Source organism: Oryza brachyantha, chromosome 5, assembly GCF_000231095.2.
Source record: "Oryza brachyantha chromosome 5, ObraRS2, whole genome shotgun sequence".
NCBI classification, from domain to species: Eukaryota; Viridiplantae; Streptophyta; class Magnoliopsida; order Poales; family Poaceae; genus Oryza; species Oryza brachyantha.
The window spans coordinates 14,862,234-14,887,165 of record NC_023167.2 but is presented as its reverse complement, the minus strand read 5'-3'; the positions used below and the strand labels follow the sequence as shown (position 1 = coordinate 14,887,165).

Here is a 24,932-nt window from a genome sequence, read left to right as displayed (position 1 = left end):
TACAAAATTTTCTCCTAACAATTAAACCAATAGCTACACTATGCGTAAAGGTAATACCATCGACAACATTCCAAATTCACATATAAAAGATGTACGTATATATGTAGTAACGTGGGTCGACCGTTTGTTCTATATGTCCCGCTAACGCCACCGACAATATTTTAATCAAGTATATTTAGGTACATATACACGTGTACGTGATACAGCGGGTTGGTGTATGCGTCCGATTGTACTCTCGGCAAATGGCACACATGTTCGCGCAGCCCTTGGCGACGGCATGCGCGATCGATCAGCGTCAGGATGATCATCTCATCTCATCGGCTCGCGGCCGATGCCACCGAGGCGCGCCGCGCGCGTCACGCAGCCTCGGCGTGGACGGCTTTATCTAGGCTGCTAGCTCGGATCGCCAAAGGCAGCAGCGCGAGCACGTACTTGCATTCTCGCTACGAGCGTGTGTTTGTGTGACGATGGCGAGCGGGCAGCGTGCGGGCGAGGGGAGGAGCGGCGGCGGCAGCATGGTGCCTGCGGCGCGCGTCGAGTACTTCGAGTGCAGGACGTGCAACAGGAGGTTCCTGTCGTTCCAGGCGCTGGGCGGGCACCGGACGGGGCACACGCGGCTGGAGGCGCGGCTGCGGCAGGAGGAGCGCGGAGGCGGAGCAGCAGCAGCAGCAGCCGCCGCCGCCGCGGCGGCGGAGGCGAGGGCGAGGGCCAGCCGGCAGGCCGCGCAGCAGTGGCACTCGTGCACGGTGTGCGGGCTCGAGTTCCGCCAGGGGCAGGCTCTCGGCGGGCACATGCGACGCCACAGGGAGGAGGGCGCGGCGCCGGCGCCGCCGGCTGCCGTGGGGGCCGCCGGCGGCGAGGAGGAGCAGCCGGAGATGCTCGACCTGAACAACGCGCTGGTTGCGGCGGAGGCCGGCGGTGAAGGCGATCATCCGGAGGTCGAGCGCACGGAATCGGAGCCCCGTCTTCTTAATCTGCTTGTCTAGACCGATGATCGATCGATCGATCAGATTGGTGGTCTTGCACTCGTGCAAGATCATACTTTTACAATCTGTCGTTGTGCTTAAGCCTCGCTTGGTGTGTGTGCTATCTAGTGAACGCAGATTCGGTGACACTGTTCCGTAATATTTTCGGTGATACTGAGTCACTGTTGTGTGGGATCCACATATGTCTGGATCCACGTGGGTCTCCTACATCAGCGATTCAATGTTACCGACAATACGGAGCAATGTTACCGAATCCGGGTCCCTAGTGCGTACGCGTGTCTTTCATGTGTAATAAAAAAAGATGCGCTAGTAAATCGAACTTTCATCCATGCAAAGTGCATCATTTGTTCTTATCATCTATATATGGTTAAATTATATTTCCGTTCATTGTATATCTTTGATGAGTATGAGCATTCAGGTTCTGCATTATTTTTTTATACACTTGAAAAGAACACATACTCCTAAGTAATCACCCCCATCATAGACTTACATATGAATGAAATTAAAACAGTTAGAAAAATTCTTAAACCATTCTTGTTACTACATTTTCTTTCTCAGAATTAGAACGGTAGGGATGCTAAAACGTTAATTGGGGCATACGCGAGAAATCATGGGTCCAAAATCAATCAGGGGTCTAGGGGTGCAAACGGTGTGTTCGCGTGTGCCCGACAGCAAGAACGAACCCATACACATATATTAGAGTTCCGAGATCTGACGACGATATTCAGCAGTCGTAGGATCGTCCTGTACAGAGAATAGCAATAGAGATACAACTAGAAATAACTTAGGACATAAAAAGTTATACCAGTTTAGGCTCTTAAAGTAGGGCCGCGTTTGGTATTGGAGGATAAGGTAACTTATTCCCGACACGTAAAACGTAGTAATAGATTAGTACATGATTAATTAATTATTAATTATTAAAAATATAAAATAGATTAATATGATTTTTAAAACAACTTTCCTATAGAAAATTTTTATAAAAAATACAGCGGTTAGCAGTTCGAAAAACGTGCGCGCGGAAAACGAGAGAGATAAAGTAACTAATGGAGCTACCGAACGCAGCCCTAGGTAATAGGCCTAAGTCAGCTTACAAAGATTACAGGCGATGAAAATCATAAGTAAAATGTACGAAGAGTATCTACCTAGCCTGTCAAGAAATCTCATTGAGAAGGCAGAAGCTATTGTTGACGACATCAGTCAGTGGTCTAAGGCTATATCTCTTTGCGATTTGACTTGATGTGATCAATGTTGTCTAAGTCTTAAGTTGATTATTCAATCTCCCCTCCTCTCCTAGGAGGACTTGTATTTATATCATGGATAGCCTTCCTCCAAGTAGAACTTGAGACATCTTTATTGTATACAGGCATGACAATCCTAGTTGTACCTGTATGAGATTATATAGAGCTTTTCTTATCGAGGCATAATCTGTCCTTACCGTAGTTGTATCCCTATTTGGTGGTTGTCTTCCCTATTATATTAGGTATAATGTATTCCTGAGATATGTTTTTACAATCGCAGTGTATGCCATATTTAATACCCTGATATTACATAGGTTTCGACCTCTCAAAAATAACATCTTCACTTTTGTTCTTGGTCACTTGGAAAAATTCTTATAGGTTTTTCAAAGCTCTCGAGCTAGCATAGAAACCTATGTGCTCTTCCTAATCTTCTCTATCTACTGTGCTACATAATTTAAGATGTGTTTTATACCGTATGACTGTTGGGTCTCACTCTTCAATAAGAGACAAAAGTTCCAATTAAAATCACGCCTAACCTAAATAGTTGAACTCCTCATCGGGTCTACAGTAACAATAGACATCCCATGAGGCTCATTGCTAGGCCTACTGCAATCTCCACAATCTCTTAGGTGGATCAAAAAACACGTCTAAGAGACTTGCATACATCATATCTCTTTGGATTAATGCTAAGAGGCAACTTTGAGAGAATCACATTTAATGTGTTGGACGGGCTCTGTAGCCCGTGCACCTGTCTAAGCACATCAACCCGTCTTCGGCATGAGAACGTCACGAAGAAGCATGGGTTTCTCGCAACTTGACACCTACGGTATAGGATCTGTCCTCCCTTCCTAGTTGTAGCTACATGGGTGCACTCTCGAAGGAGGTGACATGCCTACATTTGACTTGATGGGTCAAGACACACTTGACGGTCCCCATGAAGGCCAGAGTCATGGACTCCAGAGCTCTAGCTTAAGAATGGTGTCATGATCTTGTTCGTGTGTGGTTAGGCAACATGCCTGTGCTTTAATGTAGAAGTCACCTGGCAGTCTCCGAGTAGCCCTAGGCATGAACTTGATCTGGTCAATTGACACAATTAGAGTCTTGAACATTCCGTCCATCTTAAGCATATTATTGGATAGGGTGATGGACACATGGACCATTTTCACACAACCTTGGATCTGGTCTAGGCTATAGAGATATTGGTTCACAACCCACGTGATCTTGATGGTTTATCTTCCTGACTAAGCAACTAAGTTAATTGGAGACACCCATGGCCTAGATGCTGATAAATGATATACCACTACTGAAACACCAAAAAATCATTGAAATAGAGCCTTAGAGTCCAAAATACTAACAACTCAGTTATATACCCTGTTATCATATTAGATGCTAGTGAGCCTAAACAGTACAAGAATACCGATCGTAAGACGATAAGTCCGCTTATACGTGCAATCGACTTTGTTAACCTTCATAGTTTGGTTTGTTTTAATATGTATGTTTTCTAGTTAGGTGTAAAGGTTGGTTAGCCTAACTTCAAAAGTATCAAATGATTTATAAGCGTTAATTCGACGTTGTTTGTTTTAAAGGAAAAAAAATACTACAACCATATTTAAAATTTTGCCTTTTGAATTATCGATTGGAAGTATTTGTACTCCTACAAAATTTGGCTGAGCTTCACACAAGCCGGAAGTTTACCGTAGGCAATTCGGTGTGGAACTGACCGGCCGCAGACCGATATAATAGTGAAATTATGCGTCGTCTGCTTCCGTGCATAGAACTGCAGCCACAGGAACCCCCCACCCCCCATTGCCAATCGTCAGGCAGGCACCACACTGCAGTGCAGCCGCCATGGCTCGCCCCGCGCAGCTCTACCTCCTCTCCTACAACTCCGTCCAGACCCTCGGATGGTGCTCACCCGCAGCCGAGACGACCGCTGCGTCCCATCCCTCGTAACCTCGTTTGGCTTCTGATTTTTTTTTATTATTTTTTTGGTTTCCTCCTATGCAGGTTCGTCGCCTTGCTCCGCCTGCTGCCCCGCCTCGCCCCTCCTTTCTCCGTCCACTCGTCGTACGCCGTCGCCGGCGACCTCGTATGTGCGTAATTCCCCCTCCTGCCTCCGCGCGCCCCCCTTCGTTTTGCCTTCCCTGTGTCTTTTGATCTCGTTTGGACGAGCGGAGTGATGCCTTCTTTTTTTTCCCCCCTTTCTTGGGTTCGGTTTCAAGGCTTGCTGCAAGCTTCGGCGATTCTTGAAACGGTCCACGCCGCCGTCGGTGGGTTGATGAGCCGCTGAAATGAAATCCCTCGCGTATCTTTGCTGTGAACTGACGAGGATACTCGTGCTGCTTGATCTAGGATTGGTGCACACAGCACCGCTTCTTGCCTTCTTGCAGTGGGGAGGGAGGACTCACTTCGTTCTCGCTGTGGTGCGGCAAATCCCCGAGGTGAGAGTACTGTAAACAAAAAACCGAACAATTTCTGCTCCCTTTGGAATGGAAGGATTTTGCAACAATTTTGGAGGGAATGAACTAATTCCGGTGAAAATTCCGTGTAATTTTTGTTTTGTTTGTTGTTGCCACATGTAAATGGAAAATCTAACAGCAAAAACAAATATTTATCTCCGCCTATTTCTTTTCTTAATTTTACAGTACCTCTCACGGTTTTAACTTAGGTTAATTATTTTAGTCTCCTGTGCCAAATGCAGGTTCAGAGTAGCCCTTCCGTGTTCATAACTTTTATGGCTTGGAGCATATCTGAGGTGTGGCACGAAATGATACTCCATTTTTTCCTCTTTTTGTGCTTTGCCATGTGCTCACAACAAATACTATAGCTTTTGGACTACATTATATATGGTGCAATGGCATGATATAATGAGAAATTTCTGTTGCAGTCTTCTCAGGATACACATTTTTGTTGCGATTTTACCGCACAAATGCACAATGGTCTATGCCTATGGAGCTATTATTATATCACATGCTTCAATTGTATGAACGTCAGTTATCTGTTAAAACAAAAGGGACGATCTGACAGCAATGTTTACCTGTCAATAGTTGAGTTTTATGGGGACTTGCTTTTCCTAAATATTTTTGCCACGTCAACACACATCCGGACGTTGACTCGTGTCATACCCGGTAAGAATGTTGCGGGGGGCTGCCGTGAGTCAAAATGCGAGAGGAGTTGCAGCTGCTTTGCTGCAGTGTATAGCGTGGAGGATTGAAGTTGCAGCTTGCAGTACTATTATAGTACTACTAGTAGAATAACAGGAGATCAACCAAGTGGACTGAGGGAGAGAGCACGCACCTTTTAATTTTCCTACTGCTTGTTTGCATAATACTCTATAGTACACTGGTATTATGAACCAATTGGGTTAATATTTGATATCATATAATATTTTTATTAAAAAAATATACATATCAGATGAGTCCCTGAATCCTAGTTTCTAGAGTTTGCACAGTCGGAAACTCGAGTGTGAGTCGGACTCCGACTCCCGAGTTTGAGTCCTGGTAACACAGTAACACTGAGGATTAGATGGGCTAGTACTGTTGTGTAACAAGCCACTAACATGATTACATGAACATAACTCTTTGTGCATATTCAAGTGAAACTCCTGGCAATCATCTTTCATGTTTTACTACCCAAATGTTTTCCTTTTTTTAACATCCTTTGTGCATATTACTTAGGAATCAAACATTTTGGGTTGGCACAACATACTAGTACTCCCTCATTTTCATTTCATAATGTAAGACTTTCTAATTTTGTCTAGATTCATTTGGATGCAAATGAATCTAGATATATATATAAATTATATACAGAATTTAGGCAAGGTTAAAAAGTTTTATAGTATGAAACAAAGGTAATAGTATTTATTTTCTTTTGAGATGATCTGCAAGATAATGTTATTTTGTTCAGTGTTTTATGTACAAGTATGTATGTCTTCATCAGGTCATCAGATACTCCCATTATGCTCTGACTACGTTAAAAGTTTGTCCAGCATGGCTGACTTACCTCAGGTTCAATTCGCAATCAGACTCCATTTCCCACATTTATAAATGAATATATGATACATAGTGTTTTCTAAGCAGCTTTTGTTAGGCCAGGTGCCCAATACACCGTAGTGTTTCCATACTTCCATCCCTGTTTACGACTATTTGTACTGGTTTTGTAATCTTGTTTTTGATAGTTTTCTCTATTCTTAAAAACAGATTTTTTGGCACAAACTTTTCTTGTTTTTGTTTTAAGACACCTTGCGCTTAAATCATCAGAGCATACGGAAAAATGGAAAAGGCATCATGGTTATTTTACCTTCCATTGTCTAAAAGAAGTTGTAAAATTACAGACATGTTGTTTGAATTAAATAGTCAAGCTTAAAGCAAACAAATTCCAATAACTGTGTAGTGTTCAGTAAGATACAGAAAGAGCACTGAGCAGGAACTAGTAACTAGCAGGTTAACACCTCCCTTGTTCTTCAGCTTATAAGCCGCAACCAAAATTTGAAATTTTTAACACTTAATTTTGGAGTTAATTTTAGGGGTTTTTCATCCCAGTTTATTTTGTACCATTTTTTTTTAAGTCATAAGGACATATATATAAAGGTTTACTCACAAATTATTATTTGGTCACTGATAAGACTTTACATCTTATAATCAGCATAATGAAACGATGAGTTTAAATGAATCAGCATGCCTGTCCTTTATATATCCAAGTTCATCTGCTGTTGTTCCAACTCCCAAATTACCAGTACATCACCATGTTGATTTAGTTTCTTTACATGGTATTATAGTGGATCACAATGTTTACTGCATTACTGCTGTTGCTTACCAGTCTCTAGTTTTACCTTCTCTGCTTAGTTTTTTTTTTTTCAGACTGCTGCCTATCCTGATCAGAAACTACTCTCTACTATTTGCACCATGTAGGTACACTGCCTTTATACCGTTGTATCCAATTGGAGTAGGCCCAGGAGAAAGTAAGCTAGCGCCAAAACTTCTCTCGCACCAAACAGCTCCTCTCAATACACTTACTAATCTTGCAACCCATTGCCGTAATACTTCTCTTGCCATCTGCTGCAGTGTGGACTATGTACCAAGCTCTTCCGTTTGTGAAGGAGAGGGACCTCTACTCTGGCTTCTTTGGGGTGTTCTCCATGAGCTACCATTCCTTCCTAGTGGTAGGTCTAGCCAGTACTTGCGAATGTCTGATGAAACTGAAAGAAACGCCACTCCTAATGGAGATGTACTTTCTCTTTACACTGCAGGCTGTGCTGGCGATCTACCCGTTCCTGTGGATGAAGCTGTACCTGCATGTGTTCAAGCAGCGCAAGTCAAAGCTGGGGAAAGTGGGTGTGAAACCAAGAGTGTTTTGAATCGTGTTGTGATGAAAAAATTGGTTGACTCGTGTGAGTGTATTGGACTAATGAGGGTTAGGCCATGAAATCTGTGCCTGCAAAACGGTGGTTCGGATTATTGTGTATAAGTGCTTGGGGTCAATCTTGGTCAACGACAGATCGAGATCAAATTTAGAAAAAGTTGTGGTCTAATACGGTCGAGGGTGTTAGGTGACAAGGTGGGACATAGGCGCGTATGTAAAAACGAATATCGTGCGGAAGCCTCGGATTTTGCAAAGAAAAATCGCGAAGAAATTTCGAAGAAGAGAAGGAGCAGTACATGTGCACGGCAGCATGCATACGTACGTACTAAGCAAGGATGCTGCATGCTACTCATGCATTGATTGGTCAAATTGCTTGACTTAGTCAACATGCATGCATGGTGGGGTCCATGGACATGCATTTGCATGGTTTCTGCTCGGTCACTGTTGTGCGGTGTCAGGCCGCGGAAGCGCGAGCGCATGCATGCAGCTCAGCCCAGGCGGATGGCAAGCGTGGTTCGACAGCTGACGAGCGGGCCCAGGCTGCGGCAAGCATGAGGCGACCGTGCACTCGTTCGCGGGCAGAAGTCTGCCTGTACGTGCCACGCGGCGGCCTCCGGTTGGGGTTGGGCGCAGCAAGCTGGCCGTCTCGTGCTCCGCTGGACGGTGGATTCTCTGTGGCGACCCAGATCCCCTGTGGCAGATCAGAAAAGGCTATGTGGCTTATTCTGGAGCGTCGATCTTGGATCGAACGGCTACGAGGACTTAGAGTAGTTGCCAAGTTTTAGAGGTATTGTGGTCATTTTGCAATGGAGGATTAGCCCTATAAATAGGGGAGGGATGGTTGCTTGAATAAGCAACTTTGTGATGGAATGAAAAATGTTTTTCGAGAGTGGTTTGTTACTCTAGTTTGTGTTGGCTAGATATGACAATAACTCTTATAAATTGTTATTGTTAAGCTTGTGAACCAAGCTTTGTAAACTTCAAAAATGAAATTTGAAGTTTACTTGTGAAATGAAATTTTATTTACCGCATTTAAATTCCTGTCGATATTTCCTGCTCTGTTTCATTTTTGATACCTCCATTCCTGTCCTCCTATTTTCACGGAGATATCTGTTTCGGAGTTTTGCGATCGAATTGGAATTATGTTCTTTTCGAGAATAGTTACACTTTAGCTATATTCACACCCCCCCCCTCCCTCTATAGCCTAATCCGATCTCACAGTGAGAGGCGCCAAGAAACGAGCCTGAGAAAACCTTGTCCATCTCGCTGCTGCTGGCTGCTGGCTGCTGCTCAGAGGAATTTGGCTTCATTGTTACATAACTAGATTTCTTTTCCTTTCTCTTTGTTTATTTATTTACGAGAAAGGATGATGATGATATTATTGTTGTTGCAACATCTAAAGCATTACTACCTATGTTTCATAAAGTTTTCTAGCATTAACTGGATTCATATATATACTAATGAATTTAGACCTATAATACACAGTTATCAACAGATAAATCTAGACATATAAAAAAACTTATAATACGAAAAAGAGTTGAGTCCTGATAATTGTAAAGTGCTTAGCTGGTTAGAGAGGGAGAATTTTAATCCGCTCGTTCAATGAATTTGGGAATTTGTGGAGGAAAAAACAAAACAGAAAAAAAACTAAGTTGGGCTGGATTACTGGCCCAGTTAGAACATGCCCCAGTTACGATTATTGGCCCGGTAAAGGCCCATAAGATACGGTAACAGAGGCGACGAGGCTTGGGAGTGGCAAAGCTGCCGCCGGCCAATCTCCCGCCGCGCCGCTGCCTCCGCCGCCATGGGGAAGTTCCGCAAGCTCGGCCGCCACGCCGCCCACCGCGTCTCCATGCTCAGGTCTCGCTCTCTCTGCCTCTAATACCCTCTCTAATCCCGTCTTTTCCTTTTGCCTCCATCGCTCGCACCCACGCCCTGTCCCTGACCCACGGACGCCCGTCTCTGTCCGCTCTGCTCTTCCCCCATCCCTCTCTCTCGGCAGGACGATGGTGTCGCAGCTGGTGAAGCACGAGCGGATCGAGACCACCGTCGCGAAGGTAGCCGCCCTGTCTCTCCGCGGTTCGGGCATTCCGTTGAACACCTAGCGGTGGGGGGTTGGCGGCAGGTCTTCTGCGCCCAGGAAATTTTGACCCATTTTTTGTTCCTGTCTTGCCATTTCAGGCGAAGGAGGTGCGGAGGAAAGCGGATCAGATGGTGCAGCTCGGCAAAGAGGTAAGCATTCTGTCGGGGTGAAAAACTCGAGCCGTAAATTCCTCGTTTTGGTGCGACTCTGGTTCTCATCCTTTAGCTGGTAGCAGACTTAGCCTCATGTACAGTGGTTCGCATTCCATCTATTCAAGTGGTGCTCTGTCAGAATGAGGTTCTTAATTTCTATTGTGGGTGCTTTCTTGGACTAATATCTTTTACGCTTTTTAGCTTTAGTCCCCGTTCTTTTCCACTAGAGATTATGGATTATCTGATTGTGATGATTATTTGATGGCACAAACGGATGAACCCGAAAGTTGAAAATCTGTTTTAGAAAAGTATTCAAAGAAACTTTTATATATAAACTGTTTGCACTAAATGCACTGTTTAAGAGCTTGGAAAATGGGCCTATGATAATCCATAATCTGCAAGTGGAAAAGAACAGGGCCAGAAATATTTCATGGCTTTAATTATATCTCCTAATGCTCTTTTGCCGAAGCTGTCACTATTATAACACCAGAAAATTCTATTATTGTATAGGGTACGCTTGATGCAGCAAGACGTGCCTCTGCGTTTGTTCGGGGTGACGACATTGTTCACAAGTTATTCACAGAGCTCGCCTACCGCTACAAGTAATTTTTAGCATGCTATCAGTTAGTTTTGATTTTGACTTTGATTTTTGTTCTAGCTAGCATGTTTAAAGGAAACTGTCTGTCAAGATCTGCTTTATGCATATTCATTGTGTTTTGCTATGTTTCTAGAGATCGAGCCGGTGGATATACAAGACTACTGCGGACGAGGATACGGATTGGCGATGCTGCACCAATGGCATACATTGAGTATGTTTTTCCTTATTTACCACAACTGGGAAAATTCGGAATTTTAAGATTGAATTTCCCATTGCTGTGTGTTGCATGTGTTCTGGTCTGATGCAATTCGTTTTGCTCACATTCATTTCAAAGCAGTAACTATTAGACTAAAAGCATCCTTCAGTCCTGTTCTACCTTAATTCCTAAACATAGCGCTGCTATCAAATTCATCCATTTCTTTTACTAAATCAAGAATTGCATAATGATAAATGGCTGGGCAGTGCAAGCTGGTTTTGTTTTGTGTTTTGTCTAATAACGGATAGCAAGATCATGTTGTTCTTTGTCCACTTCATATTGGTATGCAGTTTTTTTGTGTGTGTATGTTTGTGCTCTTCGTGGTTAGAAAGTGTGCTGCACTGCTACTATCTGAAAGAAACTTCATATTGTCCCCGTCTTGCTTCTTATGAACTCTAATGAACCAACTTCAATCAGGAAACCTATTAACTCGTCATAACGAGATTCAATTGGCCATGTTATAAACAGGTTTGTCGACAGGGAGAATGAGCTTCGAGAAGCCAAACCTGCAACACCACAGCCATCTCAGCGGGCCCCTCTGGATCCATGGACCAAGTCGCGTGCCAGTCAACGATGGGCAGGTCCTAAAATCAGCCAGAACTCCAGAGCAGAAGGCTTGTGACAAACCAGAGCATTATCTAGCTTTATTTTGTGTTCTGAGAGGTTCTTTTAATCTTCAGAAGCAAGAGATGTTCAACGTCTGTTTGTGAAAGAGTCAAAGAGTTGTAGCTGGCATCTTACTCTCTTACAGATCATTCTTTTACTCTTTACTAATTGTTGTAAGGTTAGAGTTTCCCTAATTAAGGATGCCTAGCTGTGTTGGTATGAAATTCTAATTGCCCTTTCCATAGTAAACTCTTCATCATCTACATTTCTGAATTTTGAAGATCCACCTGGTGAGTCACACTCCATTCGTTTTTCATTTGACATTGTTAATTTTTAGGTCTACGTTTAATAATTCGTCTTATTTAAATATATATATATACTAATTATTTTGTTATAATTTGATTTAGTACTTAAGAAACTTTAAATATAGCTTATAATATTGTACATTAGCACAAAAGTTTTGAAGATGATCTGTAAAACTTTTACAATCAAAAGTCAGCGACGTAGAAAACGGCGGAAGTATCACAGAATTGTGCTGGAATCTGATTTCGTTTGTTCCTAATTTCCTATCACCACCGGAACTGATTTCCTCGTCCATCGTCGCAGAGACATCACACGAAGGCAGCCTCCGATGGCCACCTCGTCACCTGAAATGCCGCGCCATGGCGTCGTCTTGCTGCCCAACCTAACCCCCCGGTCTCCACCTCGCCCCCAGCACCTTTGAACGCAGAGGATCTCAATCCGGCGCGGCGGCCACCTCCGGCTGCTCTCCTCGGCCACGCGCCGCGCGGTCCGTTCCCCTTGAGCGCCGCCGCCGCGTCGGCCTCATCTAGCTGCATTTTTTTTTTCTTTTGCTGCAGGGGAAGCAGTAGACAGCTTGTGGGATTGGCTTGGTGCTCATTTCGCAATGTGGTGAGCTTCTGCTGCCTCAGGATGTGGCACCCCTGGGAGATTTGTAAAAATGGGTCTCTAAACATGTGCCATTGGAGGCCTATTTTTCCAATTTTTTCGTGGCGCCCCTTGAGAAGTTGAGATCGATCATATGGACATTGACCTGACTACCTGAGGTGCCAGTATGGGGGGCAGAAACCATCCAACAGATGAGGCGGCTGAAGGGAATTCGCCTTGCCTGTCACTGTCAGGTCCAACTTCAGCTGCATTTGACAAGAGTCTAAGAGTACAACAAATGACATTATCTTGGCATCACCTGGAAGTGTGTGATGTAGCGACGCGGCAGCTGCTATCTTGCAGCTCAGAAATATGTGGCTGATTTGCCTCCACAATGTTGGATTTTCCCTGTGTTATCCTCATGAGCAGATAACTCCAAATGATAGGCTGAGATGTGTTGTGACACTTCAGGAGATAAAGGTATATAAGCATATTTCAGAGATGAAACCTGAGGAGTGAGGATCGTTCTACTGGGATCGCCAAATGGACCGTGTTCTTCTGAGCTCCCAGTTGTCATCTCAGACTGTTATTAACACGAGGTATGATTCTCGCGGTTCGTTTTTCTATTCAAAAGGTCTTATAAAAATTTCTGGGATTATAAATTTTGATATCTTTTCTTTAATTTGCTGGTTATTCTGATCTTTCAGGTTTCAACAAGGAAGTGGTAGTATCAGCAGTGTAGGGTTTGCTGTTATCAGAAAGGAGTGCTTAAAATTAAAATGTTATGCAATTGGTGGAATTGAGGGACCAGAGAATTTAAAGGATCCTTTGAAGGAAAACAATAATGGACCTATTTTACAAGGACTCAATGGATCTGGTGCTTCCTTTCGGACTGTTGGTGCTAAAATCACTCAGGAAACAGGTGATTTCTTTGTTAGTGATGCCGAGGGTGACCCAGACAAACCAACTGATGGTTTTTCCTCTATTGATGAGGCTATACGTGCATTGCGTGAAGGAAAGGTATGTAAATCATACATATATCTTTGATCTCTCATCTATTCACCTTCCAATCTTAACCTAATTTAATCTTAACCTAATAGTTCCATTCATGTAGTTATTGGGCATGGACCATATATGATCAGGACCAAAGTTAAGGTCAATCTACATGCACAATAATCTTCCAAATACGTTGAATGGCAATATTTTCTCCAAACCTTCCCAATCACTACACAGCCCAAGTTGTGGTACATTTATGCAATAGCAAATTATATTGCTGTCTTTATATGAATATTTTTGTATTTTTCATCATGGTTGGAAATGTTGTATCAATTTATATACATGCTTTCATTCCAAATGATAAGCTGAAGTGAATTTTAAAATATTGAAATTATCACATTTTCATGTCGCAACTAGCAAGGCTACACACTTCAAAATTCAGGACAGGACCTTGCATGAATAAGCATTATTGTTGTACAGTCACATTATTATTGTTTCCCCTGTGTAGTTGAATTTAGCTACCAAGTTAACTATTCATTCTTCTCCAGTTTGTTATTGCTGTAGATGATGAAAACGGTGATAATGAAGGGGATCTTGTCATGGCAGCTACGCTGGCAAACCCAGAATCTATTGCATTCATGATCAGGAATGGTTCTGGGATCATCTCAGTGGGCATGAAGGAAGAGGACCTAGCAAGATTGATGATTCCTATGATGTCTCCAATTACAGAAATTGAGAATATTTCAGCTGCTGCTTCTACAGTAACAGTGGTAAAGATTTGTTGTTTGATGGATTTTGCAGACACTAATTCATGGTCCTCAGTTATGACACTAACTCTAAGCATCATTTGCAATCTGTTCAGGATGCCAGAGTGGGCATATCAACCGGTGTCTCAGCTGCAGATAGGGCAAAAACGATTCTTACTCTAGCCTCCCCTGATTCTAAACCCACTGACCTCAGAAGACCAGGCCATATATTCCCTTTAAAATACCGAAACGGCGGTGTGCTAAAAAGAGTTGGACATACTGAAGCATCTGTTGATCTTGTCACATTAGCCGGTTTGCGTCCTGTGTCTGTCCTGTCGACAATCATCAACTCAGTGGATGGTTCAATGGCAGGGATACCAGTGCTGAAGCAGATGGCTTTGGATCATAATATCCCAATTATTTCGATCGCTGATCTCATCCGGTTAGTATATCTTAAGGTGAACCCTTTGTGAACTTGTCTGTTTCTTTCTTTCGGTGAAACTTCATTGCCAGAAGTATTCTTCCTTAGAATATACTGCTGAAAGCCTGAAACTACTCTCCAAGGTGGAACTTGGAACATGAAATTTGAGAATTACTTAGTAGGAACTATATAGTTTTTATTCATGGAAATTAGTCACGTAAATTTGAAGCTGAAATGTTAGGATTTCTTACATATACAGACATCATTTGTGAAAATCTCATCTCATTCTTTTTCTCTGATTCAGGTATAGAAGGAAGAGGGAGAAACTGGTTGAGCTGATTGCCGTATCTCGTTTACCGACGAAATGGGGCCTCTTCCGAGCTTACTGCTACCAATCCAAGCTTGATGGAACCGAGCACATTGCTGTTGCAAAGGTAAATACAGATACTGCTCTTTTCCCATCTTCTCCTCGAACTTGAGATTGGGTAGAAAATGCTAGTACTAGTTCTATTCGTGTTGATGTGTCAGAACTCAGGAATAACAATTGGGCAGAATGGTCCGTCAGCTCATCCCTCATTTCAGCATATTTTCTGCAAATTCTATACTTGTTTGATGTGTCAGAAATAACAAGGGGGGCAGAATGATTCATCAATTCATCGCTCATTGCAGCAAACTTTCTGCAAACTCTGTTCTTGTTTGATACCAGTTTCACTCATTTTAGCAAACTTTGTACAAACAAGAATGGGGCAACAAGAATTGGGCAGAATGATCCGTCAGTTTCACTCATTTCAGCAAAATGTAATTTTATGGCTGATCTCCAGGGCGACTTCGGCGACGGCGAAGACGTCCTCGTGAGGGTCCATTCCGAGTGCCTGACCGGCGACATCCTCGGCTCCGCCCGCTGCGACTGCGGCAACCAGCTGGACCTCGCGATGCAGCTCATCGAGAAGGCCGGCCGCGGCGTCCTCGTCTACCTCCGCGGCCACGAGGGCCGCGGCATCGGCCTCGGCCAGAAGCTCCGCGCCTACAACCTCCAGGACGACGGCCATGACACCGTCGAGGCCAACGTCGAGCTCGGCCTTGCCGTCGACGCCCGCGAGTACGGCATCGGCGCTCAGGTACAAGACGGATCGATCGAGCGTGGAGCATTCTGAATTTAATCTGCATTTCACAAAATTTCAGACTGAATTTCATCTGCATTTGATACAATTTCCAGATTGGATTTTACTTGCACTTGATCCATTAATTTTACTTGCATTTGATCCATTTCAGATTCTTCGGGACATGGGCGTGCGCACGATGCGGCTGATGACCAACAACCCGGCCAAGTTCATCGGGCTCAAGGGTTACGGGCTCGCCGTCGTCGGCAGGGTTCCGGTGATCTCCCCCATCACCAAGGAGAACCAGAAGTACCTCGAGACGAAGCGGACCAAGATGGGCCATGTCTACGGCTCCGACCTCCCCGGCAACCTCCCGGAGGAATTCTTCAATGCAGAAGACATCGCCGGCGACCAAGACGAAGACACCAAAAACTGATAACCCCCATATACAAATTTCACAATCACAAATCCCATGTCTAATTCGATCCCCACACAGATTCATACTGAACTGAAACATCGTAGCAAATACGATCAAATTGCATCCCAAATCGCATTGATCTTGTTATACTAAGTAACAAATGAATTTTCATTTGGAATCAAGCACAATGCCATTCATTGTTCACAAGCAGCATCAATTACAAACTAAGCTAAAAACATTTTAGGAAGAGGTGAACTTGGTGACGGCCTTGGTGCCCTCGGAGACGGCGTGCTTGGCGAGCTCGCCGGGGAGGACGAGGCGGACGGAGGTCTGGATCTCGCGGGAGGTGATGGTGGGCTTCTTGTTGTACCTGGCGAGCCTGGCGGCCTCCTGCGCGAGCTTCTCGAAGATGTCGTTGATGAAGGAATTCATGATGGACATGGCCTTGGAGGAGATCCCGATGTCCGGGTGCACCTGCTTGAGCACCTTGAAGATGTAGATCTTGTAGGTCTCGACGCTCTTCTTGGCCTTCTTCTTCCCCTTCTTGTCGGCGCCGCCCTCCTTGGACGCCGGCAGCCGCTTCTCCGCCTTGGGCTTCTTCTCTCCCTTGGGCGCCTTCTCCGCCTTCTCCTCCGCCGGCTTCTTCTCGGCCGGCTTCTTCTCCGCCTTCGGCGCCATCAGAGACGGATCGGGGGGTGTTGACGAGAAGGCTCGATGCGGCTGCGGCGGCGGCGGCGGCGGCGAGAGGAAGAAGGAAAGGGTTGTTGCGTCGCGGGAATGCGGTGGTGGGGGATTGCTTGTGGGGTGAGGCGTGTGGGGAGAATATATAGAGCTGGGAGGTGGGGCGTGATTGGTCGGGAGGGGGAGGGCGCGGATCGGTGAGGTGGACGGATCTGGGGCATCGGAGGGATGGAAGGGTGGGGATGGCGACGCGTGGAGGCTCGTGATTGGGTGGAGGAGGCGGGGTGGCGGGTCCCCGTGGGAAAGGTTGAGGCGCCAATTTTGGGCGCCCAAACGGAGCGGGAGACGGGGAATTCTTTTTTTCGTTTTTTCCCAGTTTTCCGTCAATGAATTTGAACCGGGATCATATTTTGGTGATGTATGAATGTATGATGTGCAAGAAAATTACTGCTTCTATCAAAAAAAAATTCTATACCTCACATATACCTATGTGTAGCTACAAGGATTAAAATGTCTTTCACCTTTTCAAACTCCAATATAGCTTTTCCCTACATTTTCAAATCATAATATTTTAGTCCTCTATTTAATAAACTCTAATGTGTTAATGACTTGAAAATTAAAGTTTTCATGATACAAATTAGGGGATTTATTAAAGATGAATATTTTTTGGGGACACAGAGGTAGTTCATTTTTTACCACACCATGTTTGCCTCACATAAACTTTGATTTTTGAGTAATTATTGGAATTTGTTAAAATAGAAGACAAATGCTTAGTGATTGAGAAGATATAAGATAAATGCATTGTGGTTTCAAGCAGTGAAGGACACTCTAATTCTTGTAGCTTTGTGGTTATTGTTCTTTATGGAGGGTTATTTAACAATTACGAGCTACATAAATGATTCTTTTAGTTGATTGTAATTTGTAAGCTAAGCAATAATAATAGCCAGATGAATGGACATGAAAATAATTGAATAAAAAATTACCATCAGCTAGGAGCTAGCAAATGATTGTTGTGGTAGATTATACGTTCCTACTCCGTTCATTCTAAAATATAAAATATTTTTAGGACTCAAATTTTATTTATTGAATGATTTCCGTTATTTAAATCATTTTATGATTCTAGAACCAATCAATTACTTGGAAAAGAATTATCAATCCAAATTTTAAAATTGACTATTGAGATAACTTAAAAAGGAATATTTGATCTCACCTTGCTACTCGCTCCGTTTCATAATATAAAATGTTTGATTTTTTTATAATATTTAATCATTTATCTTATTCAAAAAATTATCAAAATATCATTTATTTTGCTTGTGACTTACTTTATTATATAAAAAAAATTTAAACACGACTTGTCATTTTTATATTTGTACTAAAATTTTCAATAAGACGAATGGTTGTAGCTAAAAAAGTCAAACATCTTGCATTATGAAACAGATGGGAGGTAGTATTTGTTAAACAACTTAAAAACTGTAGTAACTTGTAAACTCGAGATATGTCCCTCAGGGAAGAAAATAAGAGAATCACAAAAATTTAGAATTACCCTCGGCTAGGAGCCAGACGAATGATTTTCGTAGTTGATTGTATTTTCTAAATTGTGCAATACATGTCCCTCAGCGACTGTACCTGAGTGAAGAAAAGAAGGAAATCAAAATTTTAAATTACTCCCAGTGATGAAAAGAAGAAGAACATAAAAATAAATCAAAGATACAAAAATCAAATTAAAACTACACCGAAGGAGACAAGAATAATAAGAATGGCGTCGCCTTAGACTGACGTGATAACCAACTACACCACGACACCATTTGCAAGGCAAAATGCTGAAAAAACATCAAATATTAATGAGCCGGGTGCACGCTGTCCTGACTACAGGCAGTGGCAGGGGTTTCACTTATTGCAATAATCACGACGAGATTACCGTGATAATAAACCAGCAGAACACGGTAACGATATGCCATTATTTTGTTTAGTAAATCGTGAGAATCTAAAATTTTTGAAGAAAATTGAAAAATTAAATCAAAAAATCCACGTTGGTATATCGCAGGATATTTACACCAAAATTGTGATTATCAATAGCACGAGAACCGTTGCGATTATCACTACTACCAAAACCGCCACCATAATCCCTAGACATGGTGCAATCATCACTCGATATCACGTGGTTTGACCCTAAACCGTAATGATTTTTCTCAGAAAATATAATTTATATTTTTTGTGATTTCTCTACGACACCGTCGATATCCGTTTCTCCGCCGACGTACGGTTTCAAAACCCACACTAGCAGCTCATTTCCACACGGGAAGCCCATCAAATAAACGGCCCACTCGATCTCATTTCGCGACCAAAATATTCACGATCCACGTTAAGACTCTAAGGGGGTGTTTTCTCTCAAAGGAAATGGATCAAGGTATTTTAGCGGAGTGTAATTGCAAACGTGTAGTTCAGGTATGGATTACCCACACGTGCAAGAATACCAGGTCATGGGCTGAGTGTGTGCCCCAAAAAAAATTGAACCCGTACAGATGTACATCGTGCACGGTGCCAACTGAAATCTGGACTACCCATAGAATTGCCATCTCTAATAGTATTGGTTTAGAGATGATGATTAAGAGACAGCACATAGATGGTAGATCCAAATCATCGTAATAGACAACAATGAGATAACACCAGATCAGTTATATATGTTTGCATGAAAAAACTGACTTATTAGCAACACAAAATAACATCGGAAAAAAATTATGCACGATTTTGTCCGACTTGAAATACATCTCTAGGTACCAAAATTTATATTTAAAATTTCAGCGACTCGAGATATATAGTATCTAAAATGCAATGAATGTTACGCTAAACTCTGCTATCTTCTTAGGATTGATAAAAAATGTATTTTATATATATATATAACGATTTAAAAACAAATAGTGTAAAATAAACATAAAATGAGGAAAAAATGAAATCAACTTGAAATATACATTGTAGGAGGCGTAATGCCTATTTGGATTGATATAAAATGTGCATATCACTTAGTGTATGTTATTTGACCTTTTATTGGTAGCAATCCTTACATAGTAGAATTCTACATCACCATGAATTTGGTAGTGCAAAAACTTACAAGAATCTAACACTACAAAAAGTTTGATAGGGCAGAAGAACCAAATAGGCGAGTAGAAATATGGGACGTTTGCTCGTCTATGCAACTATTTTCATGGACATGTTACGTTGGACCACTCTCTCAAACCCGAGAAAATTTCTATTATACTATCGTCAAAACACAACCTCTCTAAAATGCTACATTGAACTTGGGATTAACCATAATTTCACTCTCAATCTAGATAACACTTTAAAATATCATTTTATACCATATGTACTAGTAGTAATGTGTCCGTAGGTAACTTGATAACTTTATTTCTCGATCTAGGTAACATTTTAAAATATCATTTTCGACCATATGTACTAGCAATACGTCAGTAGCTAACTTGATAAAATTACCTGGGGCTTGATCTCTATCTCACACAAAAAGAAGTGGATCATATCGACAAACACCATTTGGGATAGAGCAGCAATATATACGGTTGTTGTTGAATTTTTCAATGCTGTTATTTTTCGGTGATGTTTTACTGTTGTTTTTAAGTTATGCTGATTTGCTAGTTTTGTTGTTGTTTAATTAATTTTGTTAATATGAAAAGTTCTTGGTCCTCGTAGTTCCTTTTACCCATATTTATTTCGATTGATTAAAACCGCCCGTACTTCCAACCGTAAAATCAACGCATATGAATATACTTATTCAAATTATTATTTCAACCAAGGATATTATAGTAAGCAAATACGAATAAAACCATTTTCATTTACAAGAAAAGAAAGAAAAAAGTGGCATTCCAAACAAAATCCTTCAAGTTAAAATTGTTATCTTGACGACTACTAAATTTAACGCGGCATTTCGGCGAAACGGTGATTCCGCGATATTACGGTAGCAATTTTCTCCACAACCGGAGCACGTTAAAATGAGACATGCTATACGTACGACGATAGTACGTACTACTGACGGCAGCGCGCGTAGAGGCCAAACGTGGCGATGGCAAAATGATCGGCGCACCGCAGCAAAGCGCAGCGACGGTGGCTAAAATTGTACACGTATCGTACGACTTGACTTCGTTCGTATGTACAGCATTTTCCGCGTAAAAATCCCTGGCGGGTGTGGAGCATGTCCGTGGGCAGAGGTCACCCGCCCCCAACAAAAGGCCTTGATTAGTTAGCAAATTTTTTTTAAAAATATCACATTAAATATTTAAACACATATTTATAGATTAAGCGTAGTCTAATTATAAAATAAATTTCAGATTTCATCTATAACCAGCGAGACGAATCTTTTAAGTCTAATCAGTCATTAGCATATATTGATTATTCTAATTAGGTTTAAAAGATTTATCTCACGATTTTCTCCACAAATATAATTAGTTTTAGTGTTTCATATATATTTAATGATTTATTTAGATGTTTAAAGATTCGATATGATATTTTCGGGAACTAAACTGGGCAAGCGAAAGACCCCGTGACGGTCACACACCTCCCCGCGCTCCAAACGCCACCGCCTATGAACGCACCCGACCCCCGTCGTGCACAGCGTAGAAGCTCCCAGACGCCGAGACCGTTCTTCCGCGCGGGCCCATCCCACCCCGCGCCGTGTCGCCTCCTGCTTGGGCCTCCCCCCTTTCTTTCACACACCTCCCGACCCTTCCAGAACCCTCGATCCGACGGCCAGGATCGCCCGCGCTCGAACGTTCTAGACCCCGCCACCACCACCTCTCCCCCCATAAAAACCTTCGTCTCCCCTCGCTTCGTCTCGTTCCACAAACCAGAAAAAAATAGTCTGAAGGAATACGCACGCAGCAAAGCGGAGATCACATCCAAGAGCGAGCGGAAGCGCGCAGCTTCGATTTCGGCGAGGGTTTTTTTGGGAGAGGAGGATCGATGGCGAAGGGGGAGGGCCCGGCGATCGGGATCGACCTCGGCACGACCTACTCCTGCGTCGGGGTGTGGCAGCACGACCGTGTGGAGATCATCGCCAACGACCAGGGGAACCGCACCACGCCGTCGTATGTCGCCTTCACCGACACCGAGCGGCTCATCGGCGACGCCGCCAAGAACCAGGTCGCCATGAACCCCACCAACACCGTCTTCGGTACGTGCGACACGCCTCCCTGAACCCCCCGCTGATTTTTTTTTCCTGCGTGGTTTGTGACTGCGAAAACAACATGAACTTCACTAGTTTGATGTGTGAAGTGCGTTAGTTCCTTGCGACTATGTTTGTATTTCATGTTAGCATAGTGAAGTATAGTAAGGAATGCTGCGGTTGTTCTGTTTCTGTGCTGTATGAGGAGGAGTAAAGTTGATTTTCAGATCGAATCGGGGATTTCGTTGTTGTGCTAACTGGTAGGAGTAATATGTATGGAGTAACTCGAATCAGTTATGCAAGTGCTTTTTATTGGATTGAGTTAGAATCGAGTCTGGAATTTGGTTTACTTGTTTTTGATAGTAGAGTATATGTTCAGAGTTACGTGGGTGCTTGTCTCAAATGCGTTATACCTGTGCCTTTGATTTTATTTCTGTTCACTGTATAAGCACTTGAAACTACACTGAATTATTCGAATTCTGATATGTCGTTTGATTTTACTGTTTCTGCTCACTGTATAAGCACTTGAAACCACACTGAATTATTCGAATTCTGACATGTTGTTAAGTCCTTGGAAATTTTATCACACGAACAATTTTTAGACCAAATTGAAATCATGTTTCAGAGATGGCAGTTGGCAGTTGAACAGATGAATGTTATGTGTTGCTTCTTAGTTGTACGGTCTAGAATTTTGAAATTTTCGGCTGGGTCGATCGAACTCACTGGTTTTGCTCTATTTGTCAACGCAGATGCGAAGCGGTTGATTGGTAGGAGGTTCTCTGACCCGTCCGTGCAGAGTGACATGAAGCTATGGCCGTTCAAGGTCGTGGCTGGCCCCGGCGACAAGCCGATGATCGTCGTGCAGTACAAGGGCGAGGAGAAGCAGTTCTCGGCGGAGGAGATCTCCTCCATGGTGCTGATCAAGATGAGGGAGATCGCCGAGGCCTACCTCGGCTCATCCATCAAGAACGCCGTGGTCACCGTCCCCGCCTACTTCAACGACTCGCAGAGGCAGGCCACAAAGGACGCCGGCGTCATCGCCGGCCTCAACGTGATGCGCATCATCAACGAGCCCACCGCCGCCGCTATCGCATATGGCCTCGACAAGAAGGCGACCAGCAGCGGCGAGAAGAACGTGCTCATCTTTGATCTGGGCGGTGGCACCTTCGACGTGTCGCTGCTCACCATCGAGGAGGGCATCTTCGAGGTCAAGTCCACCGCCGGCGACACCCACCTCGGCGGCGAGGACTTCGACAACCGCATGGTGAACCACTTCGTGCAAGAGTTCAAGCGCAAGAACAAGAAGGACATCAGCGGCAACCCCCGCGCGCTGCGGCGGCTCCGGACGGCGTGCGAACGCGCCAAGCACGCTGTCGTCGACGGCGCAGACCACGATCGAGATCGACTCGCTCTACGAGGGCATCGACTTCTACACGACGATCACCAGGGCGCGGTTCGAGGAGCTCAACATGGACCTGTTCCGCAAGTGCATGGAGCCCGTGGAGAAGTGCCTCCGCGACGCCAAGATGGACAAGAGCACCGTGCACGACGTCGTGCTCGTCGGCGGCTCCACCCGCATCCCCAAGGTGCAGCAGCTGCTCCAGGACTTCTTCAACGGCAAGGAGCTCTGCAAGAGCATCAACCCCGACGAGGCCGTGGCTTACGGCGCCGCCGTCCAGGCCGCGATCCTGAGCGGCGAGGGCAACGAGAAGGTGCAGGACCTGCTCCTGCTCGACGTCACGCCGCTGTCCCTCGGCCTGGAGACCGCCGGTGGCGTCATGACCGTGCTCATCCCGCGGAACACGACCATCCCGACGAAGAAGGAGCAGGTCTTCTCCACCTACTCCGACAACCAGCCCGGCGTCTTGATCCAGGTGTACGAGGGTGAGCGTGCCAGGACCAAGGACAACAACCTCCTCGGCAAGTTCGAGCTCTCCGGCATCCCTCCGGCGCCGCGCGGCGTGCCGCAGATCAGCGTCTGCTTCGACATCGACGCCAACGGCATCCTGAACGTGTCGGCGGAGGACAAGACGACGGGGCAGAAGAACAAGATCACGATCACCAACGACAAGGGGCGGCTGAGCAAGGAGGAGATCGAGAAGATGGTGCAGGAGGCGGAGAAGTACAAGTCGGAGGACGAGGAGCACAAGAAGAAGGTGGACGCCAAGAACGCGCTGGAGAACTACGCCTACAACATGCGCAACACCATCAAGGACGAGAAGATCGCATCCAAGCTCGCCGCCGATGACAAGAAGAAGATAGAGGACGCCATCGACGGCGCCATCAGCTGGCTGGACAGCAACCAGCTCGCGGAGGCCGACGAGTTCGAGGACAAGATGAAGGAGCTGGAGGGCATCTGCAACCCGATCATCGCCAAGATGTACCAGGGCGCCGGCGCCGACATGGGAGCCGGAGGCATGGACGAGGACGCTCCGGTGGGCGGCAGCGGCGCAGGCCCCAAGATTGAGGAGGTCGACTAAACTGCTCCATGGTCACCTGATCTTCTGTCCGCCATTGTCTTTAGCTTAAAGCTTTTGCTTGTTCTGTCGTATCGTCATTTCGTATGGTAGAAAAATTTGTGGAAGCTGACTGTGGTTTGGTTTGGTAGTTGGAACTTCAATCCCAGCAGCTTTTGAATATGGGGATGCATTAGCAACTCTGCTTTACTCTGTTGATGATTTGTGCAATGCTTAGGCCTTGTTCCTTGTTTAGAGCATCCTTAACTGCTCTTTCACTGTCCTTTAGGGCATCCTTAACTGTTCTTTCACTATTCTAAAAATAGAGGATAAAATAAAGATTATAAATTAAGTTTTACTATCTTAAAAAATAGAGAATGAAATGAAGACTATAAATTGAGCTTTAATAAAACGGCTACATCTATTTTTAAATGTTATCTATATTAGAAGATATTTTTAAATGTTATCTATATTAGAAGATTTTTAGATGGTATCTATATAAGGAGAAAACATTCGTATTTAGATGATATCTCTCTATCCTTCAAAGAGATAAAGGGGATGTCTTATATGGATGATTTAGTGGAGTACATAAAGATATATAAAGATATTAATATATAAAGATATTAAAGATAAAACTACTTTAGATGATCATCTAGGATGTCACATATGAATGGAGTAAAGATATTAAGGATAAAACTAGTTTAGATGATCATCTAAGATGTCACGTATGAATGATAAAGATATGAAGTATGAAACTAATTTAGATAATCATTCAAATA

General features: G+C 43.9%; 5 protein-coding genes and 1 pseudogene across 6 annotated transcripts; 5 read left to right on the top strand and 1 right to left on the bottom strand.

Annotated features, from left to right (window-relative positions):
• The first annotated feature begins 467 nt into the window (after positions 1 to 467).
• On the top strand, positions 468 to 986 carry LOC121054485 (zinc finger protein ZAT5-like). Its single transcript, XM_040524375.1, has one exon. The coding sequence runs from the start codon at positions 468 to 470 to the stop codon at positions 984 to 986; it is 519 nt and encodes a 172-aa protein (XP_040380309.1).
• A 3,017-nt stretch (positions 987 to 4,003) lies between these two features.
• Positions 4,004 to 7,931, top strand: LOC102714459 (very-long-chain (3R)-3-hydroxyacyl-CoA dehydratase 2). Its single transcript, XM_006654453.3, has 9 exons — positions 4,004 to 4,131; positions 4,232 to 4,317; positions 4,447 to 4,494; positions 4,577 to 4,665; positions 4,926 to 4,979; positions 6,164 to 6,231; positions 7,135 to 7,184; positions 7,288 to 7,385; positions 7,473 to 7,931. Exons 1-9 carry the CDS (start codon positions 4,073 to 4,075, stop codon positions 7,578 to 7,580), a joined length of 660 nt encoding a protein of 219 aa, XP_006654516.1. The 5' UTR covers positions 4,004 to 4,072; the 3' UTR covers positions 7,581 to 7,931.
• Positions 7,932 to 9,347: 1,416 nt separating this feature from the next.
• On the top strand, positions 9,348 to 11,575 carry LOC102714184 (50S ribosomal protein L17-like). The gene is made up of 6 exons (XM_006654452.2): positions 9,348 to 9,445; positions 9,588 to 9,642; positions 9,767 to 9,817; positions 10,331 to 10,422; positions 10,552 to 10,629; positions 11,143 to 11,575. Exons 1-6 carry the CDS (start codon positions 9,390 to 9,392, stop codon positions 11,294 to 11,296), a joined length of 486 nt encoding a protein of 161 aa, XP_006654515.1. The 5' UTR covers positions 9,348 to 9,389; the 3' UTR covers positions 11,297 to 11,575.
• Positions 11,576 to 12,565: 990 nt separating this feature from the next.
• LOC102713632 (probable monofunctional riboflavin biosynthesis protein RIBA 3, chloroplastic) lies at positions 12,566 to 15,876 on the top strand. Its single transcript, XM_006654450.3, has 7 exons — positions 12,566 to 12,767; positions 12,876 to 13,188; positions 13,713 to 13,934; positions 14,027 to 14,352; positions 14,636 to 14,765; positions 15,153 to 15,449; positions 15,604 to 15,876. Exons 1-7 carry the CDS (start codon positions 12,712 to 12,714, stop codon positions 15,865 to 15,867), a joined length of 1,608 nt encoding a protein of 535 aa, XP_006654513.1. The 5' UTR covers positions 12,566 to 12,711; the 3' UTR covers positions 15,868 to 15,876.
• Positions 15,877 to 15,935: 59 nt separating this feature from the next.
• Positions 15,936 to 16,655, bottom strand: LOC102713906 (histone H2B.11). Its single transcript, XM_006654451.3, has one exon. The coding sequence runs from the start codon at positions 16,525 to 16,527 to the stop codon at positions 16,090 to 16,092; it is 438 nt and encodes a 145-aa protein (XP_006654514.2). The 5' UTR covers positions 16,528 to 16,655; the 3' UTR covers positions 15,936 to 16,089.
• A 4,732-nt stretch (positions 16,656 to 21,387) lies between these two features.
• On the top strand, positions 21,388 to 24,348 carry LOC102713361 (annotated as a pseudogene). The gene is made up of 2 exons (XR_423539.2): positions 21,388 to 21,706; positions 22,447 to 24,348. The product of XR_423539.2 is annotated as a heat shock 70 kDa protein 4-like (transcript).
• The last annotated feature ends 584 nt before the right edge of the window (positions 24,349 to 24,932 follow it).